The sequence below is a fragment of the Zosterops lateralis genome (genome assembly GCF_965231275.1).
Source record: "Zosterops lateralis genome assembly, chromosome: 22".
Taxonomy (NCBI): Eukaryota; Metazoa; Chordata; class Aves; order Passeriformes; family Zosteropidae; genus Zosterops; species Zosterops lateralis.
Genome location: NC_139782.1, coordinates 1236958 through 1264703, shown reverse-complemented (window position 1 = coordinate 1264703; position 27746 = coordinate 1236958). Strand labels below are relative to the sequence as shown.

The 27746-nt window shown below is 48.9% G+C and overlaps 1 protein-coding gene across 1 annotated transcript in view; it reads left to right on the top strand.

Moving 5' to 3' along the window:
- IFFO2 (intermediate filament family orphan 2) overlaps positions 1-27508 on the top strand; it is a gene marked incomplete at its 5' end in the record, with an annotated part of 40769 nt that extends 13261 nt beyond the window's left edge. The window contains 8 exons of the mRNA XM_083877045.1: positions 12740-12800; positions 13147-13242; positions 15773-15913; positions 17576-17718; positions 20185-20305; positions 22743-22832; positions 24199-24329; positions 26292-27508. Of these exons, the coding sequence (XP_083733171.1) occupies positions 12740-12800; positions 13147-13242; positions 15773-15913; positions 17576-17718; positions 20185-20305; positions 22743-22832; positions 24199-24329; positions 26292-26397 (889 nt within the window). The 3' untranslated portion in view covers positions 26398-27508. The remainder of the gene's footprint in view (positions 1-12739; positions 12801-13146; positions 13243-15772; positions 15914-17575; positions 17719-20184; positions 20306-22742; positions 22833-24198; positions 24330-26291) is intronic.
- Positions 27509-27746: the final 238 nt, after the last annotated feature.

Here is a 27746-nt window from a genome sequence, read left to right as displayed (position 1 = left end):
TGGCGTCACTCTGTGTGTTGTGACCATCCCAACAGTGTTTGGCTGTAGGTGATGGCAGTGCTGCTGTCCCTGGTGGGTTTGTGCCATCCCAGGGATTTATTTCCTTTCTTTCAGGCTGGTGTGTCCCTGAGAGCAATCCTTCAGGAAGGCTGTTAGGCCCAGCCTAACTGGGCTGGATTTGCAGATCTGGGGATCAGGGGGGAGCCCTGGTTTGCTCCCAGGGTCACACTGAGACCTGTCCTGGCTCACCCTCCCCACCAGAGACCTCCCTGGGAGCCTTGGTGGGACTCCCCTGAAGCAATTCCAGTGCCAGGAAATCCTTTCTCTGTCTGGAGAGCAGGAGACCCACGGCACCGCTCAAACACCCACATTTCCCTCTCCACCAGCCTGCCTTGAAGTCACAGGGCAGTTGTGAAACAAAACAATCCTCACCCTACATGGGAAAGCTTTCCTGTAGTCACGGGCTTGGTGGACAATTCCTGGGAGCTGTGGTGGAGGAATCTTCCCTGGAGTCATGTGCAGCCGCTGAGATAATGCACTATTTTCACTTGGCAGCCTCCAGGAGAGCTTGTGTGAGGTGTTTATAGGGAAGAGAAAGGAAAAACATGCCACAGAAGTTTGCCTGGACTTTCCGACAGCTTAGATCTTATTATGGCCTTAAATCCCTCCTGGAACTCCTTGTCTGAGCTGCCACAACTTTGGCAAAGGCTCTGCTGGTGCTGAGAGGCCTCGGCAGCAGTAGGAGGTGAGAAATTACAAAGGAAATGTCCTGAGCACCATAAAAACACAAATGTATTTTTAAAAGGGTGATGGTGTATATTAGAGCACGCTCTTATGTCACCTCCTCAGAGTGGCTGCCAGGAGCTGTGTGGAATTATTCTGCTTTGTTAGAGTCTGTTCTTGATTATGATTTCAAATCTGGTTTATTGTGGGTTTTGTTTCTCTTATTCTCTGTCCTCCTGCCCGAGATCCCTCCTCTGTACTAATGTTTTGATCAGCTCTGGAACTCTCCTGCATTCTGGGGATTAAAACAAACAAATGAACAAACAAACAAACAGAACTGAGAATTCAGGGTAGAAGAAGAAGGAAAAGTGAAAGAAGGGGAAATACAGGTATGTGTGGAAAAATATGGGTTCTTCTCATGCTACTTAAAGAATTGAGGGAGAGCCTTGAAAATCAATTCAAGTATTGTCTTCTGGATTTTGTTTTGAAGCTCATGGGATTCTTGGCCTCCAAAGTGAGTCCTGCCAAAGCCTCCTGGTGCTGGTAATGCCCTTCAGGCCCTGTGGGATTTATTATTGGGTGTTTTATGTTACCCCAAGATTCGCATTCTGAAGGGAAGGTGAGGAATAAGAATTTGAAGTGAGGAGAGGAGAAACAGGGTGGGACCCCTAGCTTTGGAAACCTCAGGGTATTGAGGCCGGTCACATTTCTAGTGGGAGTTCCAAGTCATATTTGATGGCAGCTTGCAAAGAACTTTCATTTACTACAAATATTTGCTTAACACTGCCTTGGGTGCAGGTTGCAAAGCATGGAGGATTTTTCCCGAAGTCCTCATGTGGGCAAATCTTGCATCTTAGCAAATTACTAAAATTCCGTTGAAGGCTGGGATAAGATTTTTGTAATATTTTTATTCCATTTTTTAATTCCAATTTTTTTTCTCTTACACTCGGTCCAGGCACGCTGGTGCCTGTCTCCTGCTGGTTTATTCCATTTGCTGAAGCGAGGAGCACGAGGCAATTTCCAAGTTTCCCCAAACAAAGGCTGGATTTTGCGGCGATTATCCCGTGACTCAGGCACCATCACCCCTTCCCACCGCCACACTCCGGTTCTGTTGGGAACTCCCTTGTAAACAACCCAGCTCCAATTTGCAGGAGCTGCTCCCCGCTCTGCCCTGGGCTGTGTGCTGTCAGTAATGATGGGGCTGAGCTGTCCAAAGGCATCACACGGCATAATCACACGCTGTGTTCCTCCCCTTTGTCTGCCCAGGGTCTCTGAAGCTTCTTTTGACCTTCCCTACAAGTTTCTCACATTAGCACTTGCACCAGAAGAATTGGAGAGGATGAATAGTCCAAGCCATGTGATGCTTTAGGATTTTAGCTTTTATATTTTTCAGATCTTGCACTGCTTCAGTGTGTAACTCCAAAACTCCACGGCCTGTCAGCTGCTGTTCTCCCGTTTTATTCAGACAAAACTATTCCTCTCTGGGCCTGAAACTCAGGGACACCTGTCAGTCTCAGGCCCTGAAAAGTGAAAACAAAATTAGTTGAGGGGGAGCAAACTGGGAGTAAATGACTTCATTATCTGAAGTTGTAATTGGAGGATAAACTCCTGATATGTAAATGGACCAAATTTACCATTGTCTGATTAACTCATGACCATCATCCACCTTGGGTGTAGCCTTGGAGGCTTCTGACTGCCCAAGGTGTATCTATGGAAGGCCTTTAATAAATATCCACTTTTATTCTCTTAATCTTATCTGGCCTCTGCTCTAGGTATCCATCTCAAGGCATCACATGGGTGAAATGAGATTTAAAAGCACTAGATGGGCTCCTTCTTCCTGCCCTGCTCTTGCAGGGTTGGCAAAAAATACTCCTTCAAGGTCTCCAACTTCTGCTTCTCATTTGTTCAGGGCTGCCTGGGCCTGGCTGCCAGACCCTCAGAATGAAATTTAACCCCACTGCATCCCATAGGTGGGGAGATAAACACAGAGCACTTTCTCAGGAGCAGAGAATAAACTGGGTTTGGGACTTTGTGGGAAGTTTAAAAAAAAATATTGACTTAAATCAAAGCTTTCTTCAGACTCAGCATCTCTGTTCTGTGCCCTTTGCTGAAGTTTTGTAGAAGTCCAGGATCTTTTGCAGCCTTAATGATTGCAAAGCATCTGCTGCTGTGTTTTGGTAGTATTTTCTTCAAAGAGTATGGTTCATCAATGAATTTACTCAGCTGGATTTTCCCAGCAGTTTTTTATATTTGCCTGTGCCACAGTGTTGGGACAAAGCAGCTGAATGCACAACACAGTAAATCCCATACAATTGCAGCTTGTCAACAGGCGGAGCTGTAAAATAAATGTAAATAAATGTGTGTGCATGAGGGGCTGGCGTTAATGCAGGAGGTTTGTAGTGCTGCTGTTTGCTGGAGGTTCCCTTCCATGGGAATTCAGGATTTGATAATTAACTCGTAGCCAGCAGCACTCCCAGCAATGTAATCCTGTGCTTTTCAGATTACCTGTTTCCAAAGGAGTCGGAGTAATTACTTTATCTGCAGTTGTGACAACACTTGTACAGGAGTGTGACATTCTGTGGGGCTGTTCCCTGAGCTCTGCCCAGCGTTGTCTTCACAGGCCTGGAGAACATTCCCTGGATCCCTCAGTGGCACAGGAGATAAGGATTTGGTAATGTGCACAGGGGAGTGTGGAGCTGCTATTTTGAAAAAACAGTTTGATCAGAGTGGAGCTAAAAACAAGAGTGTGGTATAGAGACTGCTGGAGCTCTGGAAAAATGAGATTTCTTCCCAGTTTTAGTTGAGTTCTGTGGAACTTCCCCTTTCCCTTCCATGGCAGGGGTTGGAATAAATAGGTCTTTAAAGTCCCATCTAACCCAAACCATTCTCCTTTCCCTCTCTGTTCTCCAGTTGTGCCAGTCCATGAGTTCCAGCAGCACCCTGAGACCCCTCAGAGGTGGAATAAGAACACCAGCACAGGGAAAAGCCTTGGAAATGTGATGCCATCCTCCCAAATTGAAACCAGGATGTGCCCAGTTTAAGTTTGCTTTTTGCTGTTAATAAAAGTCTATATAGAGAAAGGGAAAAAATAATTGGCTAATTCAGTTCTTTGGCAGCTCACATGTCCCTGGTGTGTCTCTGGTGGGTCTAAAGAAACGAGGGCCAGTCTCAGAATTTGGAAGTTTAAAGTTCATCATCATATTTCCCTTTGTTTTTTTTTAACTTCCTAAGGGTATTTGGCTTTGGAGATGTCCCTCTTCTCTATGCTGCACATTTTCCCCTTCCCCACTGATGTTTTTGTCCAGTGTTACCACTGACGTATTTTTGATTGTGGACTTATTTGTCCTTGTTCTCTTGGCTGCTTTTCCATGATTTCCCAGAGATTTCCCTCTCCCCCAAAGCAAAGCCCAGGTCAGCCCTGCAGACCTTTGCCCAGCTGCTGTTTCCCACAAGGTTCTTTTGCTGGGAACAGTTCTGGGTTGCTGCAGTCCTGGGCAATGGCTGGGAATGGGAGGCAGAGCTGGACAAATTGCTCTCTCCTTCCCTGGGGGCTGCTCTGCCTCCCAAAAACTGCATTTCAGCTGTCAAAAGCTGCAGCAGATCCCCACTGCAGAATTATTTGTTCATGCTTAAGAGCCGTGCATTTGTTCAGGGGTTGTAAACACTGTCAGCAAGGTTTTGACAGGAGTGAAAAATGAATTTAAGTTGCTGCTGCAGAGGGAAATAGAACTGGCTTTGGCTCTGCCTGCAGCCTGCCAGGGGTAAAATAGAGGGGAGAAATTGCTCCCTGTGAGGCCCTGGCACAGGTTCCCAGAGAAGCTGAGGATTCCTGATCCCTGGAAGTGTCCTAGACCAGGTCGAATGGGGCTTGGGGCAACCTGCAGCCATGGAAGGTGTCCCTGCCCATGGCAAAGGGATTGGAACTGAATCAGCTCTGAGGTCCCTTCCCACCCAAACCATCCTGGGGTTCTGTGAAATCCAGTCCTGTGAAATCCGGCTTGGTCTGTTTTCTTGTGGTTTTGGTGCTGGGGCACCAATGTGCAGAGTAAGAGACAGAAAGCAGAGTTTAGTTCACATTCTGTCTCTGTTCTGTCTCCGTTATCATGTCACAAATTACAGCCTGAGACTTTCTTCACACCTGGTGATGTCTTATCAACCAGAGCAGTTTATGACTAACCCCAAATCCTTTCTCTGCAGGAAACGTTGTGTTCCTGCCGTGGCACAACGGTGGGAGGTGTGATAAAATGTACTTTTAATTACACTCCAATTTCTTGAGCATGGATACTTTATTTATAAAGACTGCACAGGCAGAGGCCCTTCGTGGTTTTGCTCTTGGGGATGTAACTGCTCTGAAGCAGCTCTGATTTCCTGAGCTCAGGAGCAGCAGAAGGGCCAGGCTGCAGTGGAAAGATGCTGTGAGCTTCCATGAAGCTTTGGGAAGGAATTAATTTCCATGGCCAGGTTCTCCTCAGGAGCATGTTCTCCTGGCCATCGTGGGTGGGAGTTGTGGCTTTGGACACTTCTCATGGGTTTAACCTGGTAAACAATGTTTAAAATCATTTATAACTGTGGAACAGGCACATCAGTGATGATCAGTGGATTCCGTTGCCTTCAGCTTGATCTTTCTCTGCAGGAGGGTAAGAAATGGGGTTAGGGAAGGGAAGAGTGGGCAGCAGAAAGAAGAAGTTGAGCGGTACAAAACTTTTCTGTCCAGACTTCTCCTACTTGCAGAAGTTTTGGATTCTCCTGTGGAATGGCTTTGAAACCAGAGTGTGATTAGGTTTTCCTTCACTTGGCTGGGTGTGAGACTGAAAAAACCTCAAGTCCATAATCAGCAGGTCTGTGCAAGGCCAGGGGATGTTGCAGGGGCTTCCTCTGTTGCGTCAAACACACTGAGAACGCCCCAGAGCAGCCTCACCTGCCGTGCTGGGCCTGTTCTGAAGGAATATTTCCTGTCCTTGTGAATGGATTTCTGTGCAAGAGGCTGGGCAGGGACAAGAAGAGGGATCCTGAGCTTATCCAAGATTCCAGAGGCAGCTTTAGCAGTGCCCTTCCAGAGCAGTGTGGTGGCAGGATCAGTCACACAGGAGTGGTGACTCGGGGCTCTGCAGGGTGTCTGAAGCTGCCCTGGGAGTTGCACAGTTCCCTGTGGATCCTCCTGCTCTGTTGGGAGCCCCATAATTTTCCCTCTGAAGGAATGCAGGCACGGCTGCTGCTTTTACTTGATGTTGTTGACCTGTGGCGTCATTAAACCCGGGTTTTGTTTGAACAGCCCATGCGGGCAGCGAGGAGACACAAAGGAACCTGCAGATGATTTTTATTGTGGTTCCAGTAACAGGCTGGAGCATCTTCCTCACTGGGTGTAATCAGGGGGTGTAATTAGGCAATGTTTTCCTGTAGAGTAACTCCTTTTAGCAATTTTCTTCACAAGGAATTGCTGTTCAAAGGTCTGCTTGCTGCTTTAAGTAGAGCCCAGGTCTAGAGTAAGGCTTTAACATTAAAATCTGCTTTGTGGTGAAACACCCAACACGAGCAGCGCAAAGGGGGCAGGTTCTGCTTTGCAGAGATTTGATGTCTCACCTCAGAGGCTCAGGGATAAACTCCCCCGTGGCTCTGATGTTTGGGAAGTTTTGCTCTGCAGAGATTTGATGTCTCACCTCAGAAGCTCAGGGATAAACTCCCCCATGGCTCTGATGTTTGGGAATTTTGATGCTGGAATAGTTTTTGGCAAAGAGCTTCTGTGGAGAGGGTGTTGCAACAGGCAGAAACACAACTTCACTCGAGTGCTGCATCTCTTGTTCCAGCCAGGCTCTAATGGAATCAGCCCTTCCCATTAAATTAATATGTTTTCCATGGAGCCCATCAAGTAGCATTTAATTTGTTTCAATGAGGCTGGGCATGTTGTTGGATCATCATGATCAACGCTTGGGATAATCAGGGAGAATCCCTGTATTTTACAGCATCTTAAAAATGCTCATTTAGACAGATGTAGCAATTGTGAAGAATCTAATGGGTTGATACAATTTTATGTCTAATTTAGTGTAAAACTAAGACTGGAAGGAGAATGATCTCTTAGGGAAGGATTCCAAAATCAGAGAGAATGGTGAATTGTTCAGTTGTTTTGGGTTTTTTTGTTGTCAGTTTTTCTCTTTTGTTTTATTTAACAAGACCCAGGAGGTTGTGGTTGCCCTGTGCCTGGCAGTGTCCAAGGCCAGGCTGGACAGGGCTTGGAGCACCCTGGGGTGTGGAAGGTGTCCCTGCCCATGGCAGGGGGTGGAATGGGATGATCTTTAAGCTCCTTCCAACCCAAACCACTCTTGGATTCCATAAAAAGCAAAGAAAGCTTCACGGAGTTGTTTTTAAAAAATTAAATCTGTCTTGCCTGGTTCAGATCTTTCGAGCTGCTGGAGCTGTTTGTGTTTAATCCTGAACCCCCTTCCAGCCTCAGGAATGGTTTGGTGAGGGGTCAGAGGTGGCTCTTCCCATGGCTGACAAAAGGGTTAAATGGACCCTGGAACGGAGGCAGCAGTTTGGTGTCAGGAGGGCTTCTCTGAATCTGTTTAGAAGGTCTGGAACGTGATTCTTTCCCATGACAAACAACAAAACCCTGCCCAAACAGCAAAACCCCTGCCCAGATTCCTGCCTTGGCTGATGACAGGATGAAAGTGTGGGTCCTTTTGTGTGGGTGGCCAGGTTTATTCACCTGAGGGGCCCCTGAGTCCCTGGCAGTGCAATCAGTGTTCAGCATGCAGAGTTTCACCCTGTGCTGCTGCTGGGTGCTCTGTGGGTGTTGGGATGGGATTTGTGGGCATGTCCTGCACCCCTGGGCCAGGGCTGAGCAATTCCCAGTGTTTGGGAATTCACAGTGCCCCGACAGACATGCCCAGAACATCGTGGGGTCACAGGGAGCCAGCGTGGGCATGGCCCCATGCTCAGGGCTCTGGTGAGTGCCACACAGTGCCAGGACAGACATGGCCTCGTGCTCAGGGCTGCTGTCAGTGCCACATGGTGCCAGTGCAGACATGGCCTCGTGCTCAGGGCTCCTGTCAGTGCCACATGGTGCCACCATGGGCATGGCCTAAAGCTCAGGGCTGCTGTCAGTGCCACACGGTGCCACCATGGGCATGGCCTCGTGCTCAGGGCTCTGGTGAGTGCCACACGGTGCCGGCACAGATATGGCCTCATGCTCAGGGCTCTGGTGAGTGCCCCATGGGTGTTGGAGCAGCCCAGCCCCACTGGGAGGAGGTTGGGAGCACAAGGCCAGTCCTGGGATCAAGGCACAGCCTTGGGACACTCCAAGTGTTGGTGCCTGGTTTCAGTGCTGGGCCCATCCCTGGCAGCTGTGCTGTGCCAGGGGAGCTGTTCCTGTCCCACAGGAGAGCAGGGCTGGGGGCAGCTGGTGCCACCACTGGGATGCTGTGCAGGGAAATCCAATGGTTCTGTTCCCTGGGGTGCTGGTGGTTCAGGGTGTTTGTGTGTTCGGGAATTGTTAGTTCCTGTCTCCCTGAGCATTTCATGGTTACTGCTCAAACCAACCCTTCGGTTTCCTGTTGTGGTCTGAAACCTGATAGCTCTGGAGTCCTTTCCCTTTTCCTTTCCCTTCCCACTGCTCCCTGAGGACTGATGGGGACACACTCCAGTGAAGGGGTGAAAGGCTCAGCTGGCACCTCAGAGTGGCACAGGAGGTGCTCAGATCACAGTCAAAGCTTCTGTTCTTTTCGGAGGTTTTCTTCTCTCCATGACCCTACCAAAAAAGGTCTTCCTGAAGAGTTTTGCTTATGGAATAAATACTTCGTTATTAAGTGTGACTGATGAATGCTTTATTCCTTGAGGGAGGGATATTTTTAATGAAAGAATAATCCCGTTGATACCATCGGGCATTATTAACGATCAGCTGCTCTGTTTGTGCCTTTCTGCCTTGAGCAAAACCATTCTTAACCCAGCATGTTTGTACCTGGTGCCTTCTGTGAGCACCTTGTTTGTTGGTTAAATCAAACCAGACATCTAAAATCTCTCCAAAAGGCAATTATTGAACAGCTTTCGGCAAGGCAGACTTGTCTAAAACTGACCTACTGTTCCAGAGGGGTTTCTGTGGATCTGCTGCCCTTCCCTGGTCTGTATTCCTGAACTGGATGTGATACTGGGACAGGAGAAAGGAAGAGGATCCCATTCCTTGAGTGTGGTTTTAAGGCAGTGGCAAAGTGGTCTGGGGCTTGTGTCAGCACAGGGCTTGGTGTAATTCCATGAGCACTGAGGCTGGAAAACCTGGAGAAGCTTTTAAGGGCTGTTATTCTGAGGTGTCTCCATCTCTTTTTTTGGGAGCTGGTTGCTCTTCCAATTTCCGAGGGAACAGAGTTCTTGGTGTGACTCAGCTTTACAAGAACAGTGCTTTAAGCAATGCTAATCCCGACTGCTCCGGTGTTTTGTTTGCCCAGTATCCTTGCCAGAGAGCCGGGCGTCCTTTGTTCTCCTCTCAGACGTGAGGCAGGGTTGAGCCGGGGCCGAAGGAATGACGGAATGCCCCTGGAATGTGATGTGTCACATCTGGGAAAAAAGGGCTTCAGAGAAGTCAGACTTGGCCTTTATTTGCGGGTGGATGGAACTGACACGTCTTTGGAAGGTGGGAAAGAAGGAAAAAAAAAAAAAAAAAAGAAAAAAAAAAAAGCCTGGCTAGGCTTTTCATGTTGCTGATCTTTTTTTAGAAGAAATAACCAAAAATGTAATAAAAAGCCCCAAAGTCCGGGAGCTTTGGATGACAACGTTTCTGAGTCAGAAAAAAAGATTTTTGGAGGCAGCTGGAAACCATTGCAATTGCTGCATGTGAGCCAAGAAATAAAGTGTGTTTGGGGAGCAGCTGCATAGTTGATATCCAGCTGCAAGGATGGGAAGGCTGCTGGTTTTCCAGCCATTTCCCCTTTGGGTATTGCAGAATTGTGGAATATCCTGGGCTGGAAGGGCCCCACAGGGATCAGGGAGCTCCTCCTCCCCTCCCGTGGTGTTCCTGCTGTGCTGAGCTGGTTCTTCAGGAGGTTCTTCGGGATGAAGGGAGGTCCTGGAGCTCTTGGACCCTTCTGTGGAGATTTTGGGCTGTATCCCCTGGTTCTGTCTGCCAGGGAGCAGAGGGGCATCCACAGCCTGCTGGGATTACAATTTGTGGAAGACTCCTCTGACTTCAGATGGTAACTGAGGAGAAAAATACTGATTAATATAAACGACCGGGAGAATAATTGAGTGTGGTGAATAATAAAGGCAGCAGAGCCATAATTAGCGTCCTCTCAGTGCCCTGACTCCTGGATTTTGGGAATGTGCAGCAGCACAGCTTCCAAGGTCCCTTTAAAGTCAGGTGAGTTGCAGCAAACACAGGATGATCACAGGAATGAGCAATCTTCTTATTGTCTTACCTCCCTGGAAGTTGAAATGCAGAATTAATCCTCTGCTCCATTGTCATCCCCTGCCTTCCTGCCAGGCTCCTTCCTCTCTTCACTGCAAATATTCTCCCGAGGTTTAAGTGTGAGGGGAAAGTAGGATTGGCATTTTGAGCTGTTAAATGAGGTTAATCAGCTTGGTGATGGGTGGGAGGAACGTGCTCTGGGGTTAAGAATTTGATATTAATGGTTAGCAGTACCCTTCTTGCCAGACCTGTGAAAATTCCCTTCAGTCAGGCAGAAACTTTAAAAATTCTGGTCAAAAACTGGTTAATAATCACCTGATGGTTTTATTGTTGCTGTAATTAAGAGAAACACAGGGATTGTGGGAGGGGGTGTGGAAGGTGGCACCTTTTCCCCTTCTCCTGAAGACTGGTTCGGGTTTGCTGGGCGGGAATTAGGTCTGTAAATCTCTGCAAAAGGCACAAAACAGAGAAATGGAGCTCCTGGGATTTCTCCAGGACGGGGAAGATTGGTCTGAGCAGACTTGGGATGTGTAATTCTGGCAGCTGCCGTGGCTGACCTGCTGGGGAGGAACTCTAATCCTTTCTCCTGGCTTTTGGCAGAGTCAGGGAAAATACACAGATGACGTTTTCCAAAAATACCTCCCTCCCTCTGCAGAAGGCACAGGGCAGGGTGAGGAGGCAATAATTCAGCAGCAGGGCTGGATGCAGCCAGGATCCCTCCTCCCAAGAGTTAAATCCTTGAGAAGCCGCAGATCAATTTTTGCAGTGTATGCTCGACTCCCATCCACAACTGGCAGCAGAAGGGAGGGATGATTGCCCTGTAACAGGAGAAGCAGCTCCTAGATTGCCAATATAATTGCCTGCTTTAATTAATTTCACCTTCTTGCCTCTGATATTAGAATGTGAAAGGCAGAGTTGCTATTTTTATAGCAATGCACATGTAATTAGTACAAAACCTACCCAGGGCATGGAAATCTAAGCTGAAACGTTTGGTGACAAATGCAAATTCCAGCCTAAATATTTTCCTCTGCTTGGCAGTGGAATCAGTGCTGGTACAAAGATGCACAACAAGTCCTCCTGCACAAATCCAACTCTCACAGGCTGCTGTGCTGGGTATTCCTGCCCCACAGCAGCAGGGAAGAGTGGATGGGGCAGGAATGTCCTCAGAGCTGCAGCGAGTGCAGCCTGCACCGTGTCCTTCCCTGCCCAAACATTCCCTCTGGTCCTTTCCAGGTGGGATTAACTCTGCCCTCTGAGGCCAGAGCTCTGTCCAGGGGCACACATTGCTGCTGTGGGAATCAAATCAGCCTCCACAGAGTCATCCTGTGCTCTCCAGCCATCACCACATGCTCTGTGCCTTGGAAAACGGGATGAATCCATGTGTTTTGATGGATTTAACCACTGTATCTTCTTTGATTCCATGGATTTCTGGCCTGGCAGTTCCAGCTGAACTCTGAGAAGTGCTGAAGTAGCAACAGGAATGGTTGTGATGGCACGTGGAGAGTCTGTTCACAGGATTCTTTTAGATTTGTGGTATCTAAAGTTTCTTTTCCAGGAGTGTAATTCCTATTGTCCCGACAGCCCAGGCAGGTCTGTGGTGGTGCCTGTCCAAAGAGGGATTTGGCTTTCCCTCTCCCCCCGAACTCAAACCATGTCCATGTTTATGGATGTGTATCATTGTTTTTCCAGAATCTTTCCAGTTAATATTGTCAGATTGCGGGTTTGCAATCTGTTTGTAAAGGGTTTTAGTGCTTAAAAACAGGATTTTATTTTTTTTAATACTTAAAAAAATAATTGTAGTACCCCAGAATGATTTGGGTTGGAATCAGCCTTCAAGTCATCTTATTTCATTCCCTTCCACAGACCAGGCTGCACAGAGCCCCAGTAATGACCTCAGACACAGTGTGAGGTTTAATTAAACAGTTTTAGCTCTGTCTCCTTCCCTGCCACCCTCAGCACTGAATGTGGGCACCCAGCACTCGGGGACTTGTCCCAGTGCTCTCCTGGCAACTGGAGGGCTGGGAAGTGACTGGGGCATGGAGAGTATTGAGGATCTGGATACAGAAGGCACAGAAACATATGGATTGCTTGGACTGAACTAGGAAATTGTAAGGTTTTTGATTGACATAACTTCCCTGATTCTTTCTGGACTGGAAACTTCCTACCTTATTTGCAGCCAAATATCAAATGAACTGAAAGAGGGAAAATTTAGGTTAGAAATTGGAAGGAATTGTTCCCTGTGAGGGTGGGGCTGGCACAGGTTGCCCAGATGAGCTGAGGCTGCCCCTGAACCCTTGGAAGTGTCCAAGGCATGACTAGAACAACCTGTGATAGTGGGAGGTGTCCCTGCCATGGCAGGGGCTGGAATGGGATCTCTGAGGTGCCTCCCAACCCAAAGCTCTGTGATTCCCTGAATCTGTTGGGTGTGAGAACAGGAGGAATGCTGATCCCAAAAGTGGAGACAGCTTTTCTTCCCTCACAGACTCAGTGTTCTGGTTTGAGGGAGACCATCTGCTCTGCATTTCCCATAACTGTCATCCTCCCACAGCTATCAGAGCACTTGGGATTCTGAGGGGAAAAACTACTTTTCTCTATAATTGACACTTTGCACATCTTGTCTTTCAGATGGGAGGAGGAGCTGACGAGAAGGATGAGCCTGGAATCCATGGTGGAAACATTGAGAGAGGTGAGGTTTGAGCAGTTTGGAGTAAAGGGTGCGGGGTTTTCTGCTCCTTTTGTCATGCTGGTCAGCATTTTATTTGTCTTTTAATTGAAAATCTGCCTTCTGGCTGGAGCAGCTATGCTGCTATAGAGGACAGTGCTCATGTTCAGAAGCTGGAGCAGGAAATGATGAAGTTTGTTACAAAGTTTGTGACAAAGTGGGAGGAGGGAGTGGATGTTACAATGGAAGATAATTAAATTTCACTGACGAACCAAGTTCCATTCTAACCCCCTTTTTCCTGGCGCCTTGCCAGCCTGCTCAGGCTCAGTGAGGAGCTCCCCTCTCACCTCCCGGGTGTTTTCCCTTGCAGGAGGCACAGGAAGCAGAAGCTCTCCAGGAGGAGCTGAATGAGAAGATCGAGAGGCTGAAAGCAGAGCTGGTGGTCTTTAAGGGTCTGATGAGTGATGTAAGTACAGAGGGCCCTCTGTAGGTGTGTGTGTCCTGCACATGGCTTCATCCACGGCTAGGTGATTAGCTGCTGTGCAATTAGCCAGTGCTGCTGTGTAATTAGTGATGGCTGCTGGCATCTAATGCATCAGACAGATCCCCCTTCCCTGCTTCCTGTCTGGTCTGTGTGGAGATGCATTAACTGCTGCTTACCCCATAAGCAGGACTCTGCCCTTCCCTCCCTTCCCCACAGTGGTGGGCAGCACTCGGGTCTGGGAAAAAAGGGCTGGAAAACGCCAGACTGGGGTGCAGGTTCAGCCCTGTGCAGCTCCAGGAGCTGCTGGCACAGGGACTTTGCCTCGAGTCATGCAACAAAATCCTGTTCCTAAAAGAGCAACACATTGTATGGAATGATGGAATGGTTTGGGTTGGAAGGAGCTTAAAGATCATCCTGTTCCATCTCCTGCCATGGGCAGGGACACCTTGCACTGTCCCAGGGTGCTCCAAACCCTGTCCAGCCTGGCCTTGGACACTTCCAGGGATCCAGGGGCAGCCACAGCTGCTTTGGGCACCCTGTGCCAGGGCCTGCCCACCCTCATGGGGAGGAACAAGTATTGCCCATCTCCCTTAATGGAACTATGAAAAGAAAAATCCAGTAATCCTGGTTCAGGTATTGGCTTTGCTTCCAGGGCTGGTTCAACCTCATGCTTAAAAAAAAAGAATAAAAGGTCTTGTTTTCTCAGGAGTTTCCTCATGTTTCATTAGATACTGAGTACTCTGCAAAGCCAGAGGATCTTTTAGGCCCTGACTGGATAAATTTCTTTTATTTAAAAGTGAGAGCATGCAGATATCTGGAAAGATAAGCCAGGTAAACATTAAGGTGCCTTTCTCAGTAAGTCTGAGGTAGTGCTGAAGCCACTTGTCTGAGGAATAAACCCTGTTACGCTGATTTATTCTGTAATTTTTGCACACAACAGCCTTCTCCTGACTTCACAGAAACCTGCAGAACCCGCTCCCAGGTGTCAAATCCATTTTCTCAGGGCCACTAGATCTGCTCATGGGAAATTTGGCAATTAGCTGTGTGTCCTTCTGGTGGTTAATGGAGGGTGGCTGTGCCTGGTTAGAGCCTGGGGGAACAGGCTGCTCAGGCTGTGGCCGTGGCCTGACTCCGTGTCACAGAGGAGCTGACGCTGCTCTGTGTGTGCAGAAAGGGAGGTGGTGCTGAAGGCAAACATCCTCCTGGGCTCAGGGAAAGTGCTCTGGGGCTCTGCAGCCTTTCAGGGATGAGGGAAAGCACTGGCAGTGCTTGTTTTGAACCTCACTGGGCAAATATTTAAAGAGAGAAGTGCGAAATGTTGGCACGTGGCTCTTTCCTTCCTGCAGATAAGGATCACCAGTTCAGTGGGTAAGATTGTGTCGAGTGTGTCAGTGTTGAGAGATTTATTTTCCTCAGTGTGTGTGGGAAACACAAATCTCCAAAGGTGGTTCACAGGGGCTGGAGAAGACTCTGTAACGATTTAAAACAAAAAAAGGTGGTAAAAAGCAAACCAAACCAACAAAAAGCCCAAAACCTTCCTCTTAAAAAGGGGATTTGGTGTTTGAGAATGGTCTGCAAAGGGTTTTTCCATTTTTGTGTCCCAGGTGGAAGCATTGCTTAGGAGTGAGACTGTCCAGGAGAGCAAGTCTGGACTAGGATGAAAAATATGCTTTGGGGTTTTTTAATGTTTCTTCCTTCATAAGGAGCCAGATGTTCTGTCTGAGTGGGAGTATCTCTTAGAGATTAGAACTACTACAAGGCAGTATTTTTCACACAGATATTTTCATGCAGAACTTTTGCTGGGCTGGAAGCCAGGTTAGTGCCAGTGAGGAGTGTTCTCTGTGCCAAGGTTTTCATGGATCTCTTTGGATCCAGTCACGATTTGCTGGTTCTGTGCTCTGTGTGCAGTTGCTGTGGAGCCTGGACTCTGGTTTAACAGCAGCTTCTCCTTGCAGGCACAGCTTTTGTGTCTGGAAGAGGGGAAGTGTTGCATCTTCACCAGGATTTACATTTCATTCTGCTCTGCACATGTTACACAGCGGGGTGTTCTCTGTTTTTAAAGTGTTATTTATGGAATCCCAGAATGGTTTGGGATGGAAAGGACCTTCAGGTCAATCCAGTCCCACTCCCTGCCATGGGCAGGGACTCTTTCCACCATCCCAGGGTGCTCCAAGCCCAGCCTGAGCACTTCCAGGGCTGGAGCAGCCTCAGCTTCTCTGGGCATTCCATTGTCCCGCCCTGTTCCTGCCACACCAAGGTCCCCTCTTGCCACACTGAGCAGTTGTTTTGGGGTGGGGGCAGGTTTTTTTGGTGGCAAGTCCCTCTGAGTTGAAACTCTGTTAGAATCAGGGGTGAACTGTGGAGTCCTGAGACTGCCCGTGCTCTGCCTGCCCGAGAACAGGGTGTGATGTTTAACACTGGTGTGGCCTGGGGTTCCAGAGATACTGTGGGGTATCTCTTCTTGCCTGAACTGTCTAATAATAGAAGATAATCCCTGCTGTCCTTCCTGCAGCCCATGACAGACCTGGACACAAAGATCCAAGAAAAGGCCATGAAGGTGGACATGGACATCTGCCGCCGAATCGATATCACGGCCAAGCTGTGCGATGTCGCGCAGCAGCGCAACTCGGAAGACGTTTCCAAGATTTTCCAGGTGATTAGGCCCTGAATTTTCCATAGGGTAGGGCAGGAGGGAGCAGAGCTGAGCAGTGTGGTCCAGGTCATTTGCCTTTTCTTGAATTCTCTCTCTGTAGCCGTATTTCCCCTGCCGTCTGTCAGTGTAGCTCTGCTGCAGGAGCTGCTGCAGCACCAAGAGCACAAAGTGCAGAGTTGAACAAAAAAGGAGTCCCAGGAGGATCTTTAGGCTATGCTGTGAGTCTGATGTTAGTCTGCACTGAATGCAGGGAAGAAAAGCAGTGTTACAGGGTCTAGATTTGTGTAATTCCTGCCTCCCATTTGTTCCCTTCACAAATGAGAGGTTTTAAGCTTGTGGAACTGTCATCTGAATGTTCTTATTTCTGGCTCGAGCTCTGTGGGCAGAAATAACATTTCTGTGATGGTGAGCTCTGGCTGCTCCCGTTGCTTTCCTTGGAGCTCCAAGGAGCTCCAAGGAAAGTCCTTTAATTTGCTCCAAAAGTGAGCGGTGACAGCTCTGCCTGGATCAAGGCTGTCACTCCCAGTGCAGCTGGTCTTGTCACAACTGCAATTTCAGCCCTGATTTACCCACCTTCCTTCTGCTTCCATCTAAATGTGTCTTGTTCAGGCTCTCAGTAAATCTGATGCTTTTCTGTGTATAGTGATACCACCCAGTGTGCTAAGTGCTGTCCAAAAACACTGTAAAAGATCCTTGTGGTCTCTGCTGGTGAAGCTGCCAAAATGTTTGATGGGTTTTCCCCTCGTGTTCCCCAAAAGACTCAAACCTCCTCAGTGGAGAATTATTTCTCTGGCAAGTTGAGCCACTGTACGGTACCAGTACCTCCTTCTTGTCTCTGAGGGGAATTGCTGAGTCTTTCTGCTCAGAGGTGACTGCAGAGCACACTCATGGTCAGGCGTGCAGGGGTTAAAATAACCAGGAGAAAGACACCTTGGAGAACAAGGCCAAGAGGGATGGTTTGTGTGCCAAGAAGAGGGAGAACTGCTGTAGGTTGGGAGTGGATTGTGTGTTTGTGGTTCTGGCACCAGCTGGGAGCATCCTGTGTGTTCCCAGCCCTCTGGGATCCTCTGGGATCTGGGAGCATCCTGTGTGTTCCCTCTGTGCCCCTTGCAGGGGTGTCCCTTGAGTTCCCTGAACTTCATTTCTCAGGGGCTGTCCTGGCTTTCCCATGGCTCAGGCAACCCTTCTTGTGTCCTGAGGATTCTCAATCTGCTGCTGCTGGGGTGAGGCTGGCCCTGGAATAAAGGCTCTCTGGAAATGTTTCCTGTCTGTTCCTTGCTGGGGTTCTGTGCTGGAGGCCACACCTGTGGCAGGAGAAGGGAGAGTTCTGTCACTGCTCTCTGCCTGGGCACTGCTGCCCCTTCTGCTTTCCCCTGGCTCCTTGCAGCCTCTGCATGGCCTCTGGCAGGTCCCAGGCCGGGCTCAGTGAGCACATGAAGGTCCCAGGGCCCTGGCAGCCTGCAGCTCGCTTTGCTCCCCCCAGCTGCTTCCCTGTGCTCTGTGTCCACCGCTCCTCACAGGCCGGGCAGGGAATCTCTGGAATTCGCAGGAGCTGCCGGGCAGCCACACCCACCCAGACCTCACTCCTCTACTCTCCTTCCACCCCCATTTCCCCCTGCCCCTGAGCCGAGCCCTGTGGTCACTCTGCTCTCTCCACCCAAGGTGGCCTCCAAGAAGAAGGAGCGGAAGCTGGCGTCCGACGAGGAGCTGTCGGAGCAGGACGCCGACAACGCCAGGTTCTCGGACGACGAGGTCAGCTGCTCCCTCAACATCACAGATGAGATGAAGAGGATGTTCAACCAGCTGTGAGTGTCCCAGGAAAGCTGCTCCTGAGCCTTGGAATCTCTGAGCTGGCAGCCTGGCACAGGCTGGGTTTGGGGGAGTTCAAATAAAACTAACAGATTTCTGCTCCTCCCTCAAGTGGGAGGAACCACAGAAGATGTAAAAAATACAAACTAGGTTTGCTACTCTGTGTTGTTGCAAAAGAGGAAAAATGCAACAAAAAAGGGTCAAAACCAGGAGTCTGTTGTGCATGGGCTGAATATTTGATTTTGAGAGTTCGCTGCTGCTTGGCTGGATAGAATTTGAACTGAAAGTTCAGCTTGGAGTGGATACAAACCTCTCCAGTTTTTTGGGATGTTTTTCAGTTGGGCTGCAGGCAAATGGGAGTGGTAGATCTGTCTGGAAGATCAGTGGATAACAATTTCTAGGTGTCAGGAATGTTGGTGTTGTCAGCTGTGCTGCAAAGTCTGGTCTCTCACATTGGAAGAATTGAAGTTTATTTTGCCTAAAGCTTTACCCCTAAACTAAATCTTTTTGCCTAAAGCTTTAACCAAAACCAAACCTTACCCCAAACCAAATTCCTCTCAGGAAGGAAGTTTGTAGCAGCCCAGGAGGGACTCTCAGCACATGGTGCTGCTCTGAGCAGTCCAGGGAGGTGGCTGGAGGTGTCCCCTGTGTCCCCTTCTCCCATCAGGGCCAGCATGAGGGTGGCCACAGCCTGGTGAGGCTTTTGGGGTCTCTGCTGTTGTGTTTTGGCAGAGAAGAGCCCCAGGGAGCACCGTGGGTGTGACTGCAGTGCCCCAGGGGGCTGTGGGGTGTCCCCTGCCAGCTCCTGCAGGGACAGCAGAGAGCAGAACTCCCATAGCTTTCCCACCCAGTGCAGGACAGGATTTGAGTGGAGGACACAAGGCTGAGAACCACCAGCTCTTCTGCTGTCAGGCACTGCCAAGAGTTCTGTTCCAGGGAGAGCGTTTCCTCTTTTGTGCCTGAATTCCCTCTGTGGGAGGGATCGTTTTTGCCAAAGCTGTGGATGATTCCCCTTGTTAGGATTCCTTTCAGATGTCTTTAGGCCCTCAGTAATAATCAGTGTAATAAATACAGATTTTTGACTTCTTCACTGCTAAATTCAGTGTGACAGCAAGGCAGCGTGTGGATTTTTTTAAAAGGCAAGAAGTTAAAATGCACTGCTAGGTTGGTCATGCATTTAGGTTTTAATTTTGTTCCCAAATCTGCCCTGTGATACCAAATTGTTTTTGGTCTTGCTAATGAAATTCTTATCTCCTGGTCCTATAACCCATGGCACAAAGTGCTACAGGAACCTTGTTCTATCAAGGTGAGGTGAAAGTGTTGGTGGCTCACTGGGAATGGGCTTGGGGTCTTTGTGGGGTAGAAAATAATAGCTTAGAAATAGATGGAGGAGCTGGTATCATTAACAGAAACAAAACAAGTTGCATTTTAGCCGTAATGAACTTCATTTTTAAGAATTAAGTAGTAAAAAATCCGAACTGCAGTGGATTTTGAGCAGTGTGTGAGGTCAGCCCAGGAGGCTTTGTGCTCTCTGGCCAGGACAGATCTTGCAAAAAGAAAACGATTTGAAGAAGTAGAATTGCAAAAGGTGCAATCATGAGTGTCCAAGTTTTTAAAATGACGTTTTTACAGTGCTGCTGATCCAGACAAACCTCCTGTCCCTTGCCAAGCTCTGCAGCCTCCTGGGATATCACTGGGCTCCTTCTGAGATGTTATCAGCTCAGAGGAAGTGAGCTAAAGCCATAAAAATCCATCAGCCTGGAATCCAGACTGCTTAGGGAGCAATTCCAGCTCTTTGTCAGGGCTCCTTAACCGGGATGAGGAGCAGCTACTGCTCTGTGCTCTGAAACTTTCCCTTATTGCACAAGGTTTGAGCAGATAATGGTGTGAAAGGCCTCTCCTGCCCTGTGCTCTGCCCTCGGGGCTGCAGGAGTGTTTGTGCTGCTCTGCACATCTCTGGGGCTCAGCCTTTTCATCCTTGTTCCTTTTAGACCCTGTTCCTTTTAGACCTTGTTCCATTTAGACCCCAGTGTGTTCCAAGGGCTGCAGGGGAGCCCTTGGCTGAACTCCCCCGTGAAATCAGTGCGGATTCTGTGCCTTGTAACATCCCCCGAGCCGTGTTTGGGCTCCTTTGGCCGCGCAGGAAAGAACAGCTCCAAACATCTCTGTGGTTTTGCAAACAGGGGAAGCTACTGTGCAGCTCCATCTGGAGGGCAGAGCCAGGCCTTGTGCTCGGAGCAGCAGCTCCAACAAGGATCTTTTATTCTGCTGTGGGGTGGCAGAGAGCCCAGGAGAGAGGGGCTGGGGCAGTGGCACAGGCTGTTTGTAAAAGCTGTGAGGATTTCCAGCCGCTGTATTGTCCCTTCATTCAGCTCTCATAGCCCATTTTTCTAGACAATTAATTAAAGGACTGAGGGAGCGGGGCTGGAATGCTTTGGTTAATGCCTGTTCTCTGCTCTCAGCCGTGAGACATTTGATTTTGATGACGACTGTGACAGTTTAACTTGGGAGGAGAACGAGGAAACGCTGCTGCTTTGGGAGGATTTCACCAACTGCAATCCCTCCATTGACCTCCAAGGAGAGGTGAGTTCATTCCCATTATTTTCTCCAACTCTTTTCTGCAGAAACTCTCCCTCAGCTACTCTTTTGTGCCTGTGGGTGTTTGACTGGTGATCTAGTTTGCCACACAAACCAACTTTTAAAATCCTCTTGGTGTTTCCTCTCTGTGGTTGATTTGCAGTCTGTGCAATCACTTTATTGGCCAAACTTCATTTCCTTGGCTCCTCCAGACTGAGTATTTTAAAGTACTGAGTGAGAGGTGAAAGATCCAAGGTGTCTGTTTCAGGGAATCTGTCACCCTCTCCTAAAGCTCTGGGCTCACAGGAAGTGGATTAGATTTGGTATTAGGAAAAAGTCCTTCCCTGTGAGGGTGGGGAGGCCCTGGCACAGAGAAGCTGTGGCTGCTCCATCCCTGGCAGTGCCCAAGGCCAGGCTGGATGGGGTTGGGAGCAGGCTGGGACAGTGGAAGGTGTCCTTGCCCATAGCAGGGGGTGAAATTAAGTGAACTTTAGGCTCCTTCCAGCCCAAACCAGTCTAGGATTCTGTGATCTTCCACAGCACCTCACTTTCTTTGTGCATTATCATTCACACTTTAATTATGATAATATGTGGTGCAGGGCATGAGGTTGCACAGTTGTTTTGTGGGGAGCAAAGCAACCTCAGTGTGGTCTGGGAAGGTGTCGAAGGGTGTAAATCCCATTCCAAACAAAAAAACCTGTGGTTGCAGGACCACACAAAGCCCCGGGGATCCTCTGAACCCCTGAATCTCATGCTTCCCTCTGCCCAGTCAGTGGGGATCTGCTGGCAGTGCTGGATAATGAACAGCTTCCTTTTAATCCTAAAATCCCAGGGAAAGGCAGCTAATCCAGCCACTCCTGAGTCTTCTTAAACCAGCCTGGAGAGGGTTGGGAATAGCTGGGAATGGCTGTTAACAGGCTGGGAGTGGGATGGGAACAGGATGGGAATGGGATAGGAATGGCAGGGAATGGCTGGGAATGTCTGAGAATGGCAAGGAACAGCCTGGGAATGGCTGGGAATGGCGAGGATCAGCCTGGGAATGGCCGTGTTACTGCATCCCTGAGCAGCACAGCGGCGGGAGATGGGAAACGATGCCGCTGCCTCCCGGCCAGGGAAGATGCTGAGGCAGCAGCCTGGGGAATGTTGCCTCGTGCTGGGCGTGTTCATGTTCCACCTCCCCGTTCCTGGATCATCCATCCGGAGCTCTCGGAGCCTCCGGGGATTACTGGGAAGTGCTGGGGCTGCAGAAACGGCGCTGAGCTGGAGCAGAGAGTGGCAGAGGGATAACAGGAGCAGGAGAGTGGCAGCGATAACGAGGAGAGGGAGAGTGGCAGGGTGATAACGAGCAGCCTCGTGCAGGAATTAATGACAGCTGATTTGCATACGCCGGGCGTGCCTGGCTAAGCACAGCAACAGCGCCGAGCCCAGGCCCCGCGCGGGGAAACTCTAAAGATTTTAAGAAGCTTAAATCCTTCTAAATGAAAATTATACAAGGAAAGGGTAGATTTGGCTTGTAGATGGAGGTTCAGAATAAAGACTGCTCCGGCTGTGCCTGCTCTTTAACATATGCTTTACATGCCTGAATCTTCCTTCCGTGGGTTTTATTCCTTTCAAGTTCTTACACGCTGCCCTCACCACCTTCTTTTATGACCTTCCTCCTTAAAGCTCTTCTGCATATAAAAGGATCAGTGGGATGAATATTGTAACTCCAGGCTGGATAGCCTGGTGTGGGTACCAGGAATGAGCCCTATAAATCTGCCACAGATGTGGCCAAAGCGGGGAAACTCCATTAACTCCATTGGTGCAGTTGTGTTAAATTGAGGATAATTTTAATGGAAAACATAGGTGCTTGAAGACCTGAAAGAGGGAACAGTAACATTGTGTTTGGGAGCCAAGACTGTACTGTCAGTCCAAAGGAGGAGCTTTCCTTTGGGACAGCATTTGTTCCTGCTTTATCCAGCAGTGCAGGAATTCCAGTGGGAATCCAGGTGCGCACAGGAGGTGCTGGAGACTGATGATATGTAACTGGAAAATGAGAATTCCAGTGCAAAGCTACAAGTAGCAGTGTGGTCAATGCAGGGAAAATTAAAAGTTTCATGGCTGGAGAGCAGGTCCAGTCTGTCCAAGTGTGTGAAAGGCTCAGGAAAATCCAGGGGGGTTGGTGCTTTGGAATGCATCAGGTGCATGGGTTTAATTCAAGGCTGGAGCCTTCATCAGACCTCGCCTTTGTGTGTCCAGAGCTGTGGTCATGGCACAGAAATGTGTTTTTCCTGGTATTCCAGATTGAAGAATATTCCTTGCCTGTGTAAAAAGGTCTTTAAAAATCAGTGCATGAAGGAACACAATAACCTCCATTTCCAGGGGGGGTTAAATAAAATCCTCATTTAGCTCCTGAATTCCTTTATTTCCTTGCTAATTCTTTGTGTCCTCCTTTCCCTTGCAGGAAGAAAACCTGGGAAACTTGATCCACGAAACAGAGTCTTTCTTCAAAACGAGAGACAAGGAATACCAGGAGACAATAGGACAGATAGAGGTGAGGAAGGGGAATTGTTCCTGATGGATGGGCCCAGCACAGTGCTGTGCTCTGGGGTGTCCCAGAGGGAAGCAGGAATGTCCATATATCCAAGAAAGCAAAGGCATTTCCCTCTGGTGTGCCCTGGGGATTTTTCTAAATGCCATTCTCTGGGCTATTATTACTCCATACTTCAGCACTGAGCATAAATCTGAAGCTGGTGGAGATAGAACCTGAGAACAAAGGGAAAAAACACACTATTATTCTTTTCTCCCCCTTTGTTCTGCATGTCCACCCTGCCCCTGGGAAATGCTGCCCAGGACATGGCCTCACAGGTTGCCAGAAGCAGCAGCTGGAGCTTCTCAGACTCTGTTCTGCCTTGAGCTGCTTTCATTAATTACTGCCCATTGACAAACAAGGTGCCAAGAGCAGGAAAAACCCTCCAGGGCTGTTCTGAACTAGTGTGAAGCTCTGGTTGCCCTTCCTGGGCTCATGAATGCACTGGCACTTAGGAGCAGTGAGGTGAAATGTGCACTGTGGGCTGTTTGTGGGCAGCTGAGGCATCCCCAGCAGTGTGACAAGTGCAGGGAAACTGGGATTGCACTGTCAGGTTTTGGGGTGTCTTCACTGGAGACTGTGGCAATGGGAAGCTGTAAAAGTAAAGTCCTTTATTGCATGGCTAAATCAGTCTCATGAAGGTAGAGTTGTTACAGTCTGAGCCAGTGTGCAGAAAGCCTCTAACAAAGAGTCTCCAAGTCCCAAGCAGCAGCCACAGCAGCAGTGACAGCACCCACAGTCTGTGTCCCATGAGTGTCTTTATCAGTAGCAGTCACAGCAATAGCAACAACAGCAGCATTTGTGATGTTTCCTGAGCCTCTGTGTGTGTTCTCAAAGTGGTGCATTTTAGTCTATTTTTAGCCAGTCAGGCTTAAACACAAATTCTCTACAGTTTGTTGGACCTATCCTAAGCTGAAATTGATGTGTGACAATATTCATAAATTCTTACACAGATTCTATGCATGTAGCTCTACCTGTTCTATCTAGGAATTTCTAGCAAGGTTACATTATTTTTTTTTTTACTAGAATTTAACTAACTTTGCAAAAGGCAAGGTTACTGAACTTTAAACTAGGTGTTAGATCTTTTTCTTACTTACTGAGACAGGCTCTTATTTTTTTTAAGGCACCTAAAAATCCTCTATTTATTTAAAACTAGACTTGCATTTCTACCTCATGTCTATGTGGATTTATGTATCTTAGTTTCTCTGAAGGTTCTAATTCAATCCTCACATTTCTGGGCACTCCTGGGCCTGTGTGGATTTGGCCCAGGGGGATTCTTACTCCAACACTGCACTTCACCTGAGGCTGATTCTTTGCCCTTTCCCCCCAGCTGGAACTGGCCACGGCCAAGAGCGACATGAACCGGCACCTGCACGAGTACATGGAGATGTGCAGCATGAAACGGGGCCTGGACGTGCAGATGGAAACCTGCAGGAGGCTCATCAAGGGCTCAGCTGACAGGTAATGGCATCCTCTGGGCTCCAGGAGCCCGTCCCCTCCAGGAGCTCAGTCCCTCCAGGAGCCTGTTCCCTGCAGGAGCCTGTTCCCTCCAGGAGCCCGTCCCCTCCAGGAGCCCGTCCCCTCCAGGAGCTCAGTCCCTCCAGGAGCCTGTTCCCTCCAGGAGCCTGTTCCCTCCAGGAGCCCGTCCCCTCCAGGAGCCCGTCCCCTCCAGGAGCTCAGTCCCTCCAGGAGCCTGTTCCCTCCAGGAGCCCATCCCCTGCAGGAGCCCGTCCCCTGCAGGAGCCCGTCCCCTCCAGGAGCCCATCCCCTGCAGGAGCCCGTCCCCTCCAGGAGCCCATCCCCTGCAGGAGCCCGTTCCCTCCAGGAGCCCGTCCCCTCCAGGAGCCTGTTCCCTCCAGGAGCTCAGTCCCTCCAGGAGCCCGTCCCCTCCAGGAGCCTGTTCCCTCCAGGAGCCCGTCCCCTCCAGGAGCCTGTTCCCTCCAGGAGCCCGTCCCCTCCAGGAGCCCGTCCCCTCCAGGAGCCCGTCCCCTCCAGGAGCCTGTTCCCTCCAGGAGCCCGTCCCCTCCAGGAGCCCGTCCCCTCCAGGAGCTCAGTCCCTCCAGGAGCCCGTCCCCTCCAGGAGCCCGTCCCCTCCAGGAGCCCGTTTCCCCCCAGGAGCCCGTCCCCTCCAGGAGCCTGTTCCCTGCAGGAGCCTGTTCCCTGCAGCAGCCCATTCCCTGCAGGAGCCTGTCCCCTCCAGGAGCTCAGTCCCTCCAGGAGCCCGTCCCCTCCAGGAGCCCATCCCCTCCAGGAGCCCGTCCCCTCCAGGAGCTCAGTCTGTCCTGCTTCTGATGCCTGCAGAGGCTACCTACAGCAGAGGCTAGGCAGAGTAAGAGAAATAAAGTAGGTGTTTATTAAAAAGGCCTTCAAAGGATACACTTTGGGCAGTACAAGAGCCTGGCCAAGGCTACACCCAAGATGGACCAGGGGTCATGAGTTTTCACACTTTTATAAGTTCTGGTCTATTTGCATATTGGGGTTTAATTGTCCAATTACAGCTTCAGGTGATGAAATCCCATCCTCCCACATTGCTCCCTTCCAACTCACTGTTTGTACTTTTGGGGCCTGAAGCTGCAATAGTGACCTTGGTTCTGGGGCTGGAAAAGGATTGTTTTGTCTGACTAAACTGTGCAGAGAACTTGTTGACACTCTGCATGAAGTTCTGAGTTATATATATAGTAATGCAGGACAGAACCTGAAAAATATGAAAGCTAAAACTTAAGGCATCAGTTCCTGCCAGCTTGGGCTAAAGGCAGCACTGTCAGTTCCTGGAGAAGTGACATGTCCTTTGGAGAATCTCGTGTCCCAGGATCAGCCCTGAAAAGGGCCCTGCAGCAGAGTCTGGGGTCCTGCACCTTGTAACAGCTCCAGCGGTTCAGCAGCTGCTCCTCAGTACAGGGAGCTCCAGCTCGGGTGGACTTCCAGTCTTTAACATCTCAGATTTAGAACTCTTAAAACCCCAAATTAAATCTCGACTCTGGACTTACATGAAGAACTTGTTTTTTAATCTTCTCATGTGTTAAGAACCTTATACTATGAGGGATTTTTCTTATCTCTTGCTCAACCCCAGTAGAACAAGATGATAAACTTTCAATTTTCAGGGCTGTGGGTATTAGGGATGCTGAGAGTCTTTGCTCTCCATTTCCCCATCAGTAAACCTGGGGAAACCTCTGTGTTTGTGTAGGGGATGGGTGGCATGGCACCTTGATTTTACTACTGGTATTTACTGTAAACCCAAAGTTTAATGTTATTAAAGGGGTTTTTAAATAGCTTGGGGAAATGCCAATGTTTGATGTTAATAAAGGGGGTTTTAAATAGCATTGGGAAGGGAAAATGACTGTTTTCTTTGAAGACTTTCTTTCTTCCTTCTGTCGCTGATATTTATTTTTTTTTGGCTGCACCTTTCCCTGCATTTCCCTGCAGGAATTCTCCATCCCCCAGCTCCGTAGCCAGCAGTGACTCAGGAAACACAGATGAAATTCAGGACGATTTGGACAGAGAGACGGACGTGGAGCCCATGGTCAGCTGATAGGAAGTGGAAGCATTCCAGTGAAGGGGAAGATGGAGAGAGAAGATTCCAAACCAATTGCTGGGGAAAGGTGAAAGACTTGAGAGCCCCTGCAGAGGGACTCTGAGGACTCATTCCTACACGCATCCCCTCCCACCCAAGGATTGGTGCTGTACATTTCTATTGTTCTACAAACCATAAATGCAGAGTCCTGTAGGAAAACACGTGTTAATTGTGCCTTTGCCCCAAGCTGAGCCACTTTGAGCTCCAGTGGAATATTAATAGCAGGTGTTTTTATAAAATATATTATTTAAAAAAAAAACAACAAAACAACCAAAGCTGGTGGCAGCAGAGGATGGTGCTGCAGAGGCTCTGGGTACTTCAATAAGCTGCTGGTTTTATTGAGCTGCTGCACTGATTGGCAAAAGCAACACTGGCAAAAAGAGCAGCAAAACCAAGACAATTGTGGTGCAATTACCAATGTCTGGCACAAAAAAAAAAAAAAGAAAGAAAATAAGAATTGCCTCCAAATTGAACTGCAAACGTTTAAAAATAGCAGCAGGTTTGGAGACAGCTCATAGGGTGAAGCAGTTCTACAAAATTCAGAGGGTTTTCTTCATCCCACCCTTTGGGGTGAGGGAGCCTTTGGGATGTGTCCAAGGTTTCTGCTGGACTCCAGGACCTGGAGGAGCAGGACTCAGCTCGGTGGCAAAGAGGGGGGGGCACAGGAGGGGTCACTGGGGGGGGAATTATCACTGAGTAACTACTATGCAAAAACAAAAAAAAAAGCTCGCCTTATTTATATGGAATGTTTGGTCCCTGCTGGGCTACAGTTATCCCTTGGGAAAAGGAAAGCTAAACCCACATTTTGCACATTAGATGTCTGTAGAGCTTCTTTTGAGGTGGAATGTTGTATCACAATGCTTTTGTTTCCAGTGATTGGATTAGGAGGGGAATCAGCCCTTCCAGGTCCATGGTGGTTTGTGTCTTTTTTCAGGTGGTTTTTGTTTTTTTTTTTTGTTTTGTTTTTGTTTTTTTGTTTTTTTTTTGTGTTTGCAGATTTTCCCTTGCAGACAGAGAGATAACTCCATTTTATGCTGCTTCCATGATGTGTAGAGTGGGGTAGGTGAAGCATCAGGATAAACTGACGTAGATGTAGGCTGGAGACAGGACTTTGGGAGAGCTCCAGAATGCTGTTCTTTGGGAAAGCTGAACACTGAGAAATGCTGTAATCCTTTTTAGGGCGTAGTAAACAGAATCCCAAAGTGCTGCTGCCCTAGAACTGAGGAGGAGCAGCCACATGCTTTCTCTGTGAGAAAGTGGCAAGACCTTGGCTTTGCCCATTTTTCTGTATTTTTACCCAGGAAAAG